Genomic DNA, 16,116 nt, shown 5'->3' with positions numbered 1-16,116 from the left:
GCTATCCTTAACCCCACCCCTCCCCTCCTCCTGCCCATTCACAGACACTTTTGTATTATGTGAGCACATTCACAGTTTACAAAGGCTTCTGTCAATGGGCAGCAAAGGGGAGGGGCAGGTATCGCTGCATCTGCTGTGCCGGCCCCTTCCCTCCTCCTGCCTATTCACAAAAGCCCTTTTATTATATGAGCACATTCAGAAAATACAAAGGCTTCTGTGAATGGGCAGCAAAGGGGAGGGGCAGATATCTCTGCACCTGCGCCCTTCCCCTCCTCTTACCCATTTACAGAAACCTTTGTATTTCTGTGAGCACATTCACAACATACAAAGTCTTCTGTGAATAGGCAGCAAAGAAGAGGGTCAGGTATCTCTGCAGCTGTGCCCTTTCTGCCTCCTGACTGTTCACAGAAGCCTTGGTATTAGGTGAGCACACTCACAAAATACAAAGGCTTCTATGACTAGGTAGCAAAGTGGCAGGTATCACTGCAGCTGTGCCCTTCTCCTCGTGCCTGTTCACAGAATCCTTTTTTATTATGTGAGAACATTCATAACATACAAAGTCTTTTGTGAATGGGCAGCAGAGGGGAGGGGCAGGTATCGCTACAGCTGCCCCTTCTCTCCTCTTGCCCGTTCACAGAAGTCTTTGTATTATGTGAGCACAGTCTCCTCTCTCTCACAGTGTCTCAATTGTATCTCCGGCAAAGCCATAAACCTGTCAGATGTAAATAATAGAGATCGGTCCAGGAGATGTTGTTCCCCTCCTTGGACTTAACTCTTAGTGTGCCTTCACTTTCCACAAATTGGAATTCAGCTTTAATGTAAGTTTATGTATTGAGATTGTTTCTCACCTGTTGTTTTTTTTTTTTTTATTTTTTTTTTTTTTGTGCAGTGTCAGTGCTAAAATCAAAGCCATCGAGGCCAAGCTGAAAATGATGCAAGAAAATCCCGACAACGAGTTACCTGGCCAGCCGGCTTACTCCTACTTCAAAGCGTCGGAGAAGAAGAGGAGCATCCCGTATTCTCGAATTTCCTGGAAGTCTAAAAGATGACGTCATCGCGTCTTTGCGTTTTTTTTTTCTGAGCGGGACTGAGCACACACACATTCTATGATACCTGTAATATTATCGCAGACCTCCTGCCCACACCGCTACCCACAGCACAGACTTGAATTCTCTTCGGTGGGAGGCTGCTCTGTAATATATGTTTTATTTTATTTTTTTTCGTTCTTGTATGTACGAATGTGTGTGTATGTTAGTATGACTTTTTTCCTTTAAGGCTCCATTCACGCTCGTGCGACTTTGGACACCTAAAGTCGCCTGACAAGTCCGCAGATCATTTATTACAATAGAAGCTGTTAATATCTATGCGACTTAAAAAAAGGGTTCCTGCTCTATGTTGATGCGACTTAAAAGGGTTCTTGCGCTACGTTGATGCGACTTAAGCGCAATAGACTGCAATGCAAACTCTCAAAGGTCCATAAAGACACGGATGAATGAGTTTGGGGTGGCGAAAATGAAGGAACTCTGAGTTGGGTCCAGTGAGGTGCATGACACTTCCTGGGCTTAGTTCTATTATTTATATCTAAGAGCTTCATAATACTCCAAGGAGACAGGGGGGGCAATGCTGATCCTTTTGAGCTATACATCTTGAACAGGAGAGCGGCTGCAGTGGCTATGCTTGTTCCTCTCCTCCCCTCCTCCTGCCCATGCACAGAAGCCTTTGTATTATGTGAGCACATTCACAAAATACAAAGGCTTCTGTGAATGGGCAGCAGATATCTCTGCACCTGCGCCCTTCCCCTCCGCCTACCCATTCACATAAACCTTTGTATTATGTGAGCATATTCACCACATACAAAGTCTTCTGTGAATAGGCAGCAATGAAGAGGGGCAGGTATTGCCGCAGCTGCGCCCCTTTCCTCCTCCTGCCCGTTCACAGAAGCCTTGATATTATGTGACCACATTCACAAAATACAAATGCTTCTGTGTCTAGGCAGCAAAGTGGCAGGTATCACTGCAGCTGTGCCCTTCTCCTCCTGCTGTTCATATCTATGCGACTTAAGAAAAGGGTTCCTGCGCTACGTTGATGCGACTTAAGCGCCATAGACTGCAATGTAAACTCTCGAAAGTCGCATCGTAAGGTTACCAATGCATCAGTCAACAGCCCAAGTCGCATCCAAATCAAACCCATCCAAAGTTGCATCGGAGTCGCAATGGAAATCGCATGACTTCGGAGTCGCATCAGGGTGAATGGAGCCTTAAGCTGCCCATACACTGGTCTCTCTTTAATAAGGAAAGATTGTTTGGCAATCCTAAGTTTAGCAATAGTAATCACTTTGGCTTCCTTGGGGTTTTAAAGCGGTATTAAACTCCAAAAAGCAAACCTTTTAATTATGTTGCAGCTTACCAATTCTTAGATGTGACGGCTGCATTCGTTTTCCTTTTTTAGGCTTTCTTTCCTTTATTTTCATCTGGCGATCCAGTAAGTCTGTTGTTTTTTTTTTCAAAAGCAGAATGTATCAGTTTACAGGGATTAGACAAACCATTTACTACTGACGTGGGGTGCTTACAATGATCAGCTTTTATTTATGTAAAATTTTTATTTCAATATGAAAGTTACAGGCTTCAATTTGTTAGTGTACCTAAATCTGCTAGGAGAGCAGCTGCTATGCCCACCCCTCCCTTCCTCCTGTGCATTCAGAGAAGCTTTTGTATTATGTGAGCAGATTGACAAAATACAAAGGCTTCTGTGAATGGGCAGAAGGGCAGCTGCACCCTCCTCTTCTCCTGCCCATTCACAGAAGCTTTGGTATTAAGCACATTCACAAAATACAATGGCTTCTGTGAATGTGCAGCTGAGGGTAGGGGCAGGTATCACTGCAGCTACTATGCCTGCCTCTCCCCGCGTCCTGCCTATTCATAGAAACCTTGGTATTATGTGAGCATGTTGACAAAACACAAAGGCTTCTGTAAATGGGCAGGAGGAGGGAGGGGCAGGTAATGCTGCAGCTACTATGCCTGCCCCTTCCGCCTCCTGCTTATTCATAGAAGCCTTTGTATTATGTGAGCACATTGACAAAACACAAAGGCTTCTGTGAATAGGCAGAAGGAGGGGAGGAGCAGGTATTGCTGCAGCTACTATGCCTGCCCCTTCCCGCCTCCTGCCTATTCATAGAAGCCCTTGTATTATGTGAGCACATTCACAAAATACAAAGGTTTCTGTGAATAGGCAGGAGGAGGGGAGGAGCAGGTATTGCTGCAGCTACTATGCCTGACCTTCCTGCCTAGTCATAGAAGACTTTGTATTATGTGAGCACATTCACAAAATACAAAGGCAACTGTGAATGAGCAGCAGAGAGGGAAGGACGGGCATAGCTGCTGTGTGTGCTTAAACACTCCCTCTCCCCCCAAGACTGACAATGCTGCTGTCCAATGGTGCCCCCTGTTGCTCCTTTATCCAGAATGGTGGGGGTGCTGTAATACAGGAGGTGTGTTACTGGCCAGGTCTCCAGGTGAAAACAGAGGAGAAAAAGCCTTAAAAAAAAAAACGAATGCAGCAACCACATATGATTGGTAAGCTGCATGATATATGACATTTTTGGTTTTGGGGTTTATTACTGCTTTAAAGAGGTTGTAAACCCAAAAATAGGGGTACATTCACGTGACCATATGAAAATATGGCGGCTAGTAAGCAGGTTATTTCTGGCAGCAAGACATAAGGTGTTCCTTGGTAGTGTTGGCTGTCTGTATGGTATGATTATCTGTCCTAGAACCTCTCCCGGGAGTCTTGATATGGCCATGTCCAGCTCTGGACTGCATCTCAGCTGTGTCCATCTCACCTTAAGTATTTAGCTACTTTGTAAAAATTGCAAGAATACTATACGTTAAGTCTAACGAGGTGCATGCCACCTCGTAGACTTATCTCTGTTATTCACATCTGACAAGTTTATTGTGCTCCAGGAAGATAACTTCCGGAGCTCCAACTGTGCTCACTGTGGTCGCAGCTCCTTCAAGAGAACTGCTATGTGATCTCGTTCACAAAATACAAAGGCTTCTGTGAATAGGCAGAAGCAGGGGAGGCCCAGGTATACTTGCTCATGTGTGCTTCTCTACTCTACTGAGCTCTGCATCTTGAACAGGAGAGCCGCTGCTATGCCTGCCCTCCTCTTGCCCATTCACAGAAGCCTTTGTATTATGTGTGCACATTGACAAAATGCAAAGGCTTCTGGGAAGGGGCAGGTATCGCTACAGCTGCTTTGCCCCCACACTCCCCTCCTCCTGCCCATATATTGAAGCCTTGTATTATGTGAGTACATTCTCAAAATACAAAGGCTTCTGTGAATAGGTAGCTAAGAGGGAACTGTGGGCATAGCTGCTGTGTGTGTGCTTCTCTCCTCTCACAGCTGGAGTGTAATAAAACACACATAGAAGTAATAGAGATAAGCCCCGGAGGGGACACGGACCTGGTTGGACTCAACTCATAGTGTGCCTGCACTTTTTTTGCAAAGTTTCTGAATTCCTGGAATTCAGCTTTAAGCTGCAATAGGCAGTGGGTGGAGGTGTTTACATGCCACGGGGGCGATGCTTTGCTTTGTGCCTGTGGCAAAGTTTACTGGTGGAGCAGTAAGGGCTCTTTCACACGTGCTTCGATCTCTGAAGAGCGACCTTTGTTCACATTGCTCTTCAGAGAGCATTTGACAGGTGGGAAGGAGGCATTGTTTCACCTCTTCACCACCCGCTTTAATTTCCTGAACATGCAGTAGTGTGCTGCAACTGTCTACTGTACGAGTTTGGAGAGGGGACCTATTCAGTGACAGGGGGTATAATTTCTGGTTTGTGGCTGAGGCATGTTTACACCCCCAGCCTCTGCAGCTAAAGGGGGTGGGGGGGTGTAATAATGTGGCTCAATGGTGGGGGGTTTACTGCCCCTCAACCACTAGCGTGAACGAGCCCTAAAATACACAAAATATGTATTTTAGGGCTCCCCCCTCATCCCCTCCCCTTTGCTGCCCATTCACAGGAGCCTTTGCAGCTAAAAGGGGGGAGGGTAGTAATGCAGGTCATTAGGAAGGCTGGAAGTAAGGGAGCGCTTCTGGTTTTGGCTGTAACAGCCATATCCAGAAGCGCTCCTTTACTTCCAGCCTTCCTACTGACCAGACTCTGACCCCGGGAGTCCCTGAAGGAGCAGCTAAAGGTTTTTATACAGGCCTCTCTATTTACTGGTTGTATTGGACGCCTTGTGTCTCTATGCCTGCCTAGTAATGCAGGTCAACTGCAGGGGTTTTACCATCCCTCAACCACTAGTGTGAATAAGCCCTAAAAAGCACAAAAGATTTATGTTAGGGCTGCTCCTCTCAGTCCCTCACCTTCTGATGCCCATTCCCAGAAGCCTTTGTATTTTGTGAATGAGTCAGTGTTGATGGGGGAATCCCTCCCGTGGAGCCATTGTGTTCCCCTGGTGGGAATGACAGTGATTATTGCTAGCCACTAGCAACAATGCATGTAAAATAGAACAGGCTGGTTGTACCTAAGTTGATCTATCGATCGGTACGTTCAGCCTTCCGATACATGGTTGGATCCTCGGCCAGTTCCTGCTGAACCGGCCGAGATTCAAATAGTCTATGGCTGGCTTAAGCCTGGGCCTGCCTGTGAATTTAGAACTGCCGATCGCCATCTTTGTGAAAGTCTCGCCATCCATATGACAGGTAATTGGTGTTTCCTGGAGAGTCATCAATGGGAAGTCCAGGAAGGCTGCAATGGGAAGTCCAGGAAGGCTGCAATGGGAAGTCCAGGAAGGCTGCAATGGGAAGTCCATGAAGGCTGCAATGGGAAGTCCAGGAAGGCTGCAATGGGAAGCCCATGAAGGCTGCAATGGGAAGCCCATGAAGGCTGCAATGGGAAGTCCAGGAAGGCTGCAATGGGAAGTCCAGGAAGGCTGCAATGGGAAGCCCATGAAGGCTGCAATGGGAAGCCCATGAAGGCTGCAATGGGAAGTCCATGAAGGCTGCAATGGGAAGTCCAGGAAGGCTGCAATGGGAAGTCCAGGAAGGCTGCAATGGGAAGTCCATGAAGGCTGCAATGGGAAGTCCAGGAAGGCTGCAATGGGAAGCCCATGAAGGCTGCAATGGGAAGCCCATGAAGGCTGCAATGGGAAGTCCAGGAAGGCTGCAATGGGAAGTCCAGGAAGGCTGCAATGGGAAGCCCATGAAGGCTGCAATGGGAAGCCCATGAAGGCTGCTGTCAATGAAATGCTCAGTGAACATAGCCAGATACTCTGTTATAGATTTTATTTCCTTTTATTGGAATAAGATATGTATATATATATATATAAAGTGTATTATATTACCGACCTCCATTGCATTATAACAATTTAAAGTCCGGCTAATTTAAAGGTATTATGAATTTTAAGCTGAACTCCAGGCCGATCGAAATGCACACATTAACCACTTTAGGACCGGAGGATTTTCCTGCTTTACATCCAGGCCACTTTTTGAGATTCGGCACTGTGCGACTTTAACTGACAATTGCGCGGTCATGCAACGCTGTACCCAAACTAAATTTACGTCCTTTTTTTCCCAAAAACAGAGCTTTCTTTTGGTGGAATTTAAACACCTCTGTGCTTTTAATTTTTTGTGATATTAATAAAAAAAAGCGACAATTTTGAAAAAAATAACAATATTTTTCTACTTTGACATTTAAAAAAATATCCAATATATTCAATTTTTGTCATTTATTTAGGCCAAAATGTATCTAGCTACATGTCTTTGACAAAAAAATTCTCAATGAGCGTATTTTTAACCGCTTTAAGACCGGAAGATTTTACCCCATTGCTGACCAGGCCATATTTTGCGATTCGGCGCTGCGTTAATTTAACGGATAATTGCGCTGTCGTGCAACGCTGTACCCAAATAAAATGAATGTCCTTTTTTCCCCCACAAACAGAGCTTTCTTTTGGTGGTATTTGATCACCTGTGTGATTTTTTTATTTTTTGCCCTATAAACAAAAATAGAACGACAATTCTGAAAAAAAAAAACAATATTTTTCACTTTCTGCTATATAACATTCCCAAATTTTTTTTTTCAAAAATCACAATTTTTTAACACTTTAGGACAATTTGTTTTCTGCTACATATTTTTGGTAAAAAAAAATCACAATAAGCGTATTTTGATTGGTTTGCGCAAAAGTTATCACGTCTACAAACTACGGGAAAGACTTATGTCATTTTTATTTATTTATTTTTTTTACTAGTAATGGCGGCGATCTGTGATTTTTTGCGGGACTGCGACATTGCGGCGGACAGATCGGACCCCTAACTGACATTTTTGACACTTTTGGGGGGACCAGTGACATTACTACAGTAATCAGTGCAAAAAATATGCACTGTCACTGTAATAATGACACTGGCAGGGAAGGGGTTAACACTGTGGGTGATCAAAGGGTTAAATGTGAGTCTAGGGGAGTGATTCTAACTGTGGGGGGCGTGGCTTGTGAAATGATCATAGAGACCTGTGTTCCTATATAGAAGGATCACAGGCGTTCTGTGATCATTCCAGGGAGTAGAACGGTCGGCTGTGTTTACAACAGCTGACTGTTCTTCTCTCTCAGCGGGGAGTGATCTCGGGTGTCAGGCGGTAATCGGAGCCGCCTGCCCCATGCATAGGAGTCCCTGCTGCCGAGTGGGGCGTGGGAGCGCGCTGCCGGTGAAGCAAGCCCGCCCCCTAGCTGCAGGCGTGCGACCGACGTATACCTACGGCAGTCTGCGCAGGAGGGGCTGCCTGCCGCAGTATAACTGTGGCGGGCGGTCCTTAAGTGGTTAAATAAGAAACATGTTATACTTACCTGCTCTGTGTAATGGATGTGCACAGAGCAGCCCTGAGAGAACAGAGAAATTAGCTCATCAGTTGTTTCTCCTTCACTGTTCAGTTACAAGTCGTAAATCTCAGCGCTGGATGGGCAGATATACAGTTACTTTGACTGGTAAAGCGGACCCCCTGTATGTATTTCATCTGCATATTCTGTTTGCCTGGAGGTCAGCGTTTAACACATTGAACTATGTAACACTTATTGATGTATTATAAAATATATATTATTATATATTCTTTTTAGTTCGATTTTTTTTCTCCTGGTGTTTTCCTGTGAGATCTACAATCATCTGCTGGACGGCGATGGGCTGGATAATCTAGATCCAGTGGTCACCCCAGTCTTGCCAGTGAGCGCACGCCGACCTCCGCGCTAGGTCGGCCGCAACATAGTCTCACCGGACGGGGGCTGGCCTGCAAGTTAAACGCCTAGCGAGGTCGCATACAACTGGGTCGCAGTGTTCCTCTGGGCCGACACCCCCATTTCGTTGGCGAGGGGTTCTGTCTGGAGCAGTGTCCGCCTGGTTCTTGGTATGTTGAGTCCCCTTTTGCGGTGGACCTGGGCCCCTCCATTGGACGGTCGGACCCCCGGATTCCCATCAGGCACCCCCCTCATCTGTCCCCCATCCTACCCCCCCACTTCTTCTGGGGCTGTGTGGGTGATCTACTCCACCTCCTGAGGTGGGGGCAGGGCGCTATGCTGGCGATTGGGGGGGTACGCCGTCGGTGACCAGACGATTGACTGTGCAGGGGGGGGGACTGCCCTGGTTGGGGCTCCTGCCAGGCCACACCCCTTCCCGCTTGTGCCTGCCTTTGAGGCCCAGGGATCCCTCCCGGGTTCCTGCTTTCTAGTGTTCCAGCGTGCCCCCTTTCAATGCAGAGAGACCAGCGTGCCCCCTTTCAATGCAGAGTGACCAGCGTGCCCCCTTTCAATGCAGAGTGACCAGCGTGCCCCCTTTCAATGCACAGTGACCAGCGTGCCCCTTTCAATGCACAGTGACCAGTGTGCCTCCTTCAAAACAGTGACCAGCATGCCCCCTTCAATGCAGTGACCAGTGTACATGCCCCCTTTCATTGCAGTGACCAGTGTACATGCCCCCTTCAATGCAGTGACCAGCATACATGCCCCCTAAAATGCAGTGACCAGCGTACATGCCCCCTTCAATGCAGTGACCAGCGTACATGCCCCCTTCAAATGCAGTGACCAGCGTACATGCCCCCTTCAATGCAGAGACCAGCGTACATGCCCCCTTCAATGCAGAGACCAGCGTACATGCCCCCTTCAATGCAGTGACCAGCGTACATGCCCCCTTCAATGCAGAGATCAGCGTGTGTGCCCCCTTCAATGCAGTGACCAGCGTACATGCCCCCTTCAATGCAGTGACCAGCGTACATGCCCCCTTCAATGCAGAGACCAGCGTACGTGCCCCCTTCAATGCAGTGACCAGCATACGTGCCCCCTTCAATGCAGAGATCAGCGTGTGTGCCCCCTTCAATGCAGTGACCAGCGTACATGCCCCCTTCAATGCAGTGACCAGCGTACATGCCCCCATCAATGCAATGAACATTGTGCCGTGCCTCCATCAATGCAATGAACATTGCGTCGTGCCCCCATCAATGCAGAGTTCAGCGTGCGTGCCCCCTTCAGTGCAATGAACATTGTGCCGTGCCCCCTTTAATGCAGCGTTCAGCGTGCGTGCCCCCTTCAATGCAGTGACCAGCGTACATGCCCCCTTCAATGCAGTGACCAGCGTGCATGCCCCCTTCAATGCAGAGATCAGCGTGTGTGCCCCCTTCAATGCAGTGAACAGCGTACATGCCCCCTTCAATGCAGAGATCAGCATGCGTGCCCCCTTCAATGCAGTGACCAGCGTACATGCCCCCTTCAATGCAGTGACCAGCGTACATGCCCCCTTCAATGCAGTGACCAGCGTAAATGCCCTCTTCAATGCAGAGATCAGTGTGCGTGCCCCCTTCAATGCAGTGAACAGCGTACATGCCCCCATCAATGCAATGAACATTGTGCCGTGCCTCCATCAATGCAATGAACATTGCGTCGTGCCCCCATCAATGCAGAGTTCAGCGTGCGTGCCCCCTTCAGTGCAATGAACATTGTGCCGTGCCCCCTTCAATGCAGCGTTCAGCGTGCGTGCCCCCTTCAATGCAGTGACCAGCGTACATGCCCCCTTCAATGCAGTGACCAGCGTGCATGCCCCCTTCAATGCAGAGATCAGCGTGCGTGCCCCCTTCAATGCAGTGAACAGCGTACATGCCCCCTTCAATGCAGAGATCAGCGTGCGTGCCCCCTTCAATGCAGTGAACAGCGTACATGCCCCCTTCAATGCAGAGATCAGCGTGCGTGCCCCCTTCAATGCAGTGACCAGTGTACATGCCCCCTTCAATGCAGTGACCAGCGTACATGCCCCCTTCAATGCAGTGACCAGTGTAAATGCCCTCTTCAATGCAGAGATCAGCGTGTGTGCCCCCTTCAATGCAGTGAACAGCGTATGTGCCCCCTTCAATGCAGAGATCAGCGTGCGTGCCCCCTTCAATGCAGTGACCAGCGTACATGCCCCCATCAATGCAATGAACATTGTGCCGTGCCTCCATCAATGCAATGAACATTGCGTCGTGCCCCCATCAATGCAGAGTTCAGCGTGCGTGCCCCCTTCAGTGCAATGAACATTGTGCCGTGCCCCCATCAATGCAATGAACATTGTGCCGTGCCCCCTTCAATGCAGCGTTCAGCGTGCGTGCCCCCTTCAATGCCCCCCCCCCCCCCCCGAGACCAGTGCACTTACCTGGAGCCCTGGAGCAGCCCGGCGGCAACGGCTTCTCTGGTCTTCAGTCCCGGACTCCCGGCGGCGGCTTCTTCTCACTCTGGCGGCGCGTCTTCTCTGGTCCTCCAGCTCCCGCCTCCTCCTCGGCCAATGGCATGGGGTTTGCCATGCGGCCAATCAGGAAGCCGGTATTAGACTTGCTTCCTGATTGGCCAGGAGGAGGATCGGTGTGACAATAGCGAATTTTCATTTGCTATTGTCACACAATGGGTGGGCTCTGGACGCACTGCTCTGCGCCCCGGGACCACCCGTTGCATCACCCTATTGGAGCCTCTGGCTCTAATCAGGTGATTGAAAAAAAAAACCCCCATTAAGCTCAATGCGTCTGGCGCCCTGCATGCAGATTAGGGGGCTGAACGCATGGATGGGGGGGGCGGCGCCCCTGCGCCCTCAGTACACCGGCCGCCACTGCCCAGGACCATAATCACTTGGCAGAGCTATCAGCATGAACCGAGACCTTTTTAGCTGTCTGCAAGGGTGGTAACGGGACTGCTAAAGTAAGGGGAGCATTCTTCCAACTGATTACCAATGCAAGAGACATTTTTTCCTCTGAACTGGTGTTAGAAGGTGTTTCTTGAGATACGGAAATTACTTTTAACCACTTAAGCCCCGGAGGATGTGGCTGCTAAACGACCAGGGGGTATTTTGCGATTCGGCACTGCGTGACTTTAACGGACAATTGCGCGGTCGTGCGACGCTGTGCCTAAACGAATTTGGCGTCCTTTTTTTCCCACAAACAGAGCTTTCTTTTGGCGGTATTTGATCACCTATGCGATTTTTTGATCACGCGCTATAAACAAAAAAAGAGCGTCAATTTTGCAAAAATAGCAATATTTTTCCCTTTTTTTTATATGAAATTCCCCCCCAAAAAAATGTAAAAATCTAAATTTTTTAACATTTTCGGCCAATTTGTTTTATGCTACCTATGTTTGGTAAAAAAAATCGCAAAAAGCGTATTTTGATTGGTTTGCGCAAAAGTTATTGCGTTTACTGACTAAGGGAAAGATTTTTGTCATTTTTGTTGTTTTTTTTTTAACGCGTAATGGCGGCGATCTGCGATTTTTTTTGCGGTACTGCGACATTGGGGCGGACAGATCGGACCCTTGACTGACATTTTTGACACTTTTGGGGTTACCAGTGACATTTCTACAGTAATCAGTGCTATATATATGCACTGTTACTGTAAAAATACACTGGCAGTGAAGGGGTTAACTTTATTTGAGAGGGAGGGGTTGTGTGTGTCCCTAGGGGCGTGATTCTTACTGTGATTGGCTGTGGCTTCAGCTGTATGCAGAGTGATCAACGGATCTACATAATAGATCTATATGATCAGCTCTCATACAGAGGGGAGAATGACAGGCAGCTTGTTTACACAAGCTGCCTGACTTTCTCCCTCTCCCCCGCCGATCGCAGAGTGGCCGGCGGACATCGGGTCTGCCCGGTCACACGTGCGGGGGGGTCCGTGACCACGCGGGAGCGGGAGCGCGCCTCCGGCGGCGCGCGCTCGCTCCCTAGACCCTCACAAGCTAGTGACGTAGCCCTACGTCACTTTGCCTGTGAGGGGCTGACCGCCGACGTAGATCGGCGTGCGGCGGTCAGCAAGTGGTTAAGGATTCTTCTGGAATAACATATTTGAGAAAGGTTGGGCGCAGTCTTTTTTATTGCAACTTAGTGCAGACTTCTGGGAAAATCAGTGAGCCAATCACACAAGCAGGAAATTACATTTTTAGGGGGGCGCACTGTATACTATCTTTGTACAGAGCGCCTCCAGGTGTCCAAGTTGCATTTTACAGAAAATTACAACGGCTGCAGATTGAAAAGGAAAGGTAATTTTTAATAACATTCAATTAGGATAATATTTGTGTTGCACTTGTGTATGCTGTAATTTTTTTGCAATTTTTTTTTCCTATCATAATGGAGTTACCCTTTAAACAGCACTTTTGATAAATTAATGATTACAGAGCTGCATCAATTTGTGTCTAGAATGTATTTTGTGCCTAAAGGATACTTAAAAAGTAAAACTAAGATACAAAATAACTAAAGTCCAAAATAACTAAAATTAAAACTAAAATAAAAAATACCTAAACCTAAAGTACAAAATAATTAAAACTAAAATACAAAATAAGTAAAACTAAAATACATAATAAGTAAAACTAAGATAAAAAAATAACTAAAACTAAATTACAAAATACCTTTTGATAAATTAAGGATAACAGAGCTGCCTCAATTTGTGTCTAGAATGTATTTGTGCTTAAAGAAAACTTTGTGGTCTTTTGTTTATTGATTTCATCCTTGTGTTTGCTCTTAAGTAGCAATTTGCCCTTTTTTTTTTTTTTCTTTTTTTTTTTACATATAACAACATTACTCCTAGGTCTAAAATACAAAATAATTAAAACAAAAATACACAATAAGTAAAACTAAAATACAAAATAAGTAAAAGCTAAAAAACAAAATAACTAAAACTAAAGTACAAAATAACTAATATTAAAATACAAAATACCTCAAACTAAAATATAAAATAATTAAAACAAAAATACAAAATAAGTAAAACTAAGATACAAAATAACTAAAACTACAGTACAAAATAACTACAATTAAAGCTTAAATATGAAATACCTAAAACTAAGATACAAAATAATAAAAAAAAAAATACAAAATAAGTAAAACTAAGATACAAAATAACTAAAACTAAAGAACAAAATAATTAAGACGAAAGTACAAAATTATTAAAACTAAAATACAAAATAACTAAAACTAAAATACAAAATAACTAATACTACTTGATGCTTTTTATCAAGATTTTTTTTTATATATATATATATTATGATTTTTTCAGAACTGTTTTTTTTTTTCCCTACAGTTTTTTAATATTGAAAGCAAACTTCAAATCTTAAAAAAAAAAAAAAATATGATGTTCTTAATTTAAATAGGGTTAGCAATTTTCTTGATCTAGATCTAAACTTGATCTTATTTATAAAGGGGGCTTTCATCTGATTCTTGTTGTGCAGTGCAATTAAGTTGTCACATCGAATAAAAAACGAACATAATTTGCGAGACTTCATCATATCGGGTTTCTGTATGCAGGTCCTTTATGTCGAAGCTCGCTGGATCTGTATGGAATTATCATATTACCAAAGGGGCCTGGATGTTCTATGCCAAATCAGGCTAGCATGCGATACTCTCATTTATAAAGCATTGTCATCTCTGCGCTGTACATTACATCATGCCTTCTGAAAAAAAAAAAATAAAAGGAAGGCTGTCCGAACAAAATGGACGTAGAATACGCATACACCAGGGAAGAGGTTCTCAACCTTATTGAGACCAGAGCCCAGTGAATTCTTCCAAAATTTTGCATGCCCAAAAATAAAAAAGTTCTTCCCTCGAATCCGCACTCCTATCCTAAATCCTCCCCCCAAATCCCCACTCCTAGCCTTAATCCTTCCCCCAAATCCCCACTCTTAGCCTAAATCCTCCCTCCAAATCCCCACTCCTAGCCTAAATCCTCCCCCCAAATCCCCACTCCTAGTCTAAATCCTCCCCTCCAAATCCCCACTCCTAGCCTTAATCCTTCCTCCAAATCCCCACTCCTAGTCTAAATCCTCCCCTCCAAATCCCCACTCCTAGCCTAAATCCTTCCCCCAAATCCCCACTCTCAGCCTAAATCCTCCCCACAATCCCCACTCCTAGCCTAAATCCTTCCCCCAAATCCCCTCTCCTAGTCTAAATCCTCCCCACTCCTAGCCTAAATCCTTCCCCCAAATCCCCACTCCTAGTGTAAACCCTCCCCCCAAATTACCACTCCTAGTGTAAATCTTCCCCCCAAATCTCCACTCCTAGCCTAAATCTTCCCCCCAATTCCCCACTCCTAGCGTAAACCCTCCGCCCAAATTACCACTCCTAGTGTAAATCTTCCCCCCAAATCTCCACTCCTAGCCTAAATCTTCCCCCCAATTCCCCACTCCTAGTGTAAACCCTCCCCCCAAATTCCCACTTCTAGTGTAAATCTTCCCCCCAATACTCCACTCCTATCCTAAATCATCCCCCCAATTCCCCACTCCTAGCGTAAATCTTCCCCCCAAATCCTCACTTCTAGCGTAAACCCTCCCCCCAAATCCCTTCTAGCGTATGTTCTTCCTCCAAATCTCTACTCCTAGTGTAAATCCTCCCCCCCCCCAAATCCCCCACTCCTAGCTTAAATCCTCCCCCCAAATTCCCACTCCTAACATAAATTCTCTGCCCAAATCCCCACTCCTAGCATAAATCCTTCCCCAAATCCAGTGGCGGCTGGTGCTCCATGGGCCGGGGGGCGGAAGACGGACTGCACCATACCCCCCCCCCGGACCACACAAGGCCGCACATCATACCCCCCCCAGGACCTCCGCAGGACAGGACAGAGAACAGGACCCCCCCGGTTACTCACCCTGCCTGGATATCTGCAGCAGCAGGCGGCAGCTTTGGCTTCTTCCTCCTGTCTTCTGCGTCTCCTCCCTCCTCCTCCTCCTTGGCCAATGGCATTGCTTCTCCTTTTCGGCCAATTGGGAAACGGACCTCAAGACCCGCTTCCTGATTGGTCAGGAGTAGGATCCGTGTGACAATAGCAAATTTTAATTCGCTTTTGTCACACAACTGGGTGGGCTCGGGGGCGCGGTGCTCTGCGTCCCGAGCCCACCCTTTTTTTAGCCTATTAGAGCCTCTGGCTCTAATCACATAGCTAAAAAAAAGAAAAAGCCCCATTGAAGTCCATGCGTCTGGCGCCCCGCATGTAGATTAAGGGGCCGGACACATGAATGGGGGCTGCGCCCCTGCGCCCCCAATGCACAAGCCGCCACTGCCCAAATCCCTACACTTCTAGTGTAAATTTCCCCCCCAAATCCCCACTACTAGCATAAATCCCCCCCCCCCCAAATCCTCACTCCTAAGGTAAACCCTCCCCCCAAAATCCCTTCTAGCATAAGTTCTCCCTCCAAATCTCTACTCCTAGTGTAATTACTTCCCCCTAATCCACACTCCTAGCGTAAATCCTCCCCCAATTTCCTACTCCTAGCATAAATTCTCCCCCCAAATCTCTACTTCTAGTGTAAATCTTCCCCCCAAATTACCACTCCTAGCATAAATCTTCCCCCCATATCCCCACTTCTAACGTAAACGCTCCCCCCCAAATATTCACTCCTAGCGTAAATCCTTCCCCAGATCCCTACTCCTAGCATAAGTTCTCCCCCCTAATTCCCCCTTCTAGTACAAATCCTCTCCCTCAAATACCACCTCCTAGCTTAAATCCTCCCCCAAAATCCCCACTCCTAGTGTAAGTCCTCCCCCCCAATCCCCTCTCCTAGTGTAAATCTTCCCCCCAATCCACACTCCTAGCGTAAATCCTCCCCCAAATCCCCACTCCTAGTATCAAACATCCTCCCATTTTA

At 46.7% G+C, this 16,116-nt stretch overlaps 1 protein-coding gene across 1 annotated transcript in view; it reads left to right on the top strand.

Annotated features, from left to right (window-relative positions):
* Positions 1-1,212, top strand: part of RBM18 (RNA binding motif protein 18) — a 13,151-nt gene extending 11,939 nt beyond the window's left edge. The window contains exon 5 of the mRNA XM_082263966.1: positions 890-1,212. Coding sequence (XP_082120092.1) covers positions 890-1,049 — 160 coding nt within the window. The 3' untranslated portion in view covers positions 1,050-1,212. The remainder of the gene's footprint in view (positions 1-889) is intronic.
* The last annotated feature ends 14,904 nt before the right edge of the window (positions 1,213-16,116 follow it).

Source organism: Pelophylax lessonae (assembly GCF_965119305.1).
Source record: "Pelophylax lessonae genome assembly, chromosome: 7".
Taxonomy (NCBI): Eukaryota; Metazoa; Chordata; class Amphibia; order Anura; family Ranidae; genus Pelophylax; species Pelophylax lessonae.
This window is presented reverse-complemented; position numbering and strand designations above follow the sequence as displayed.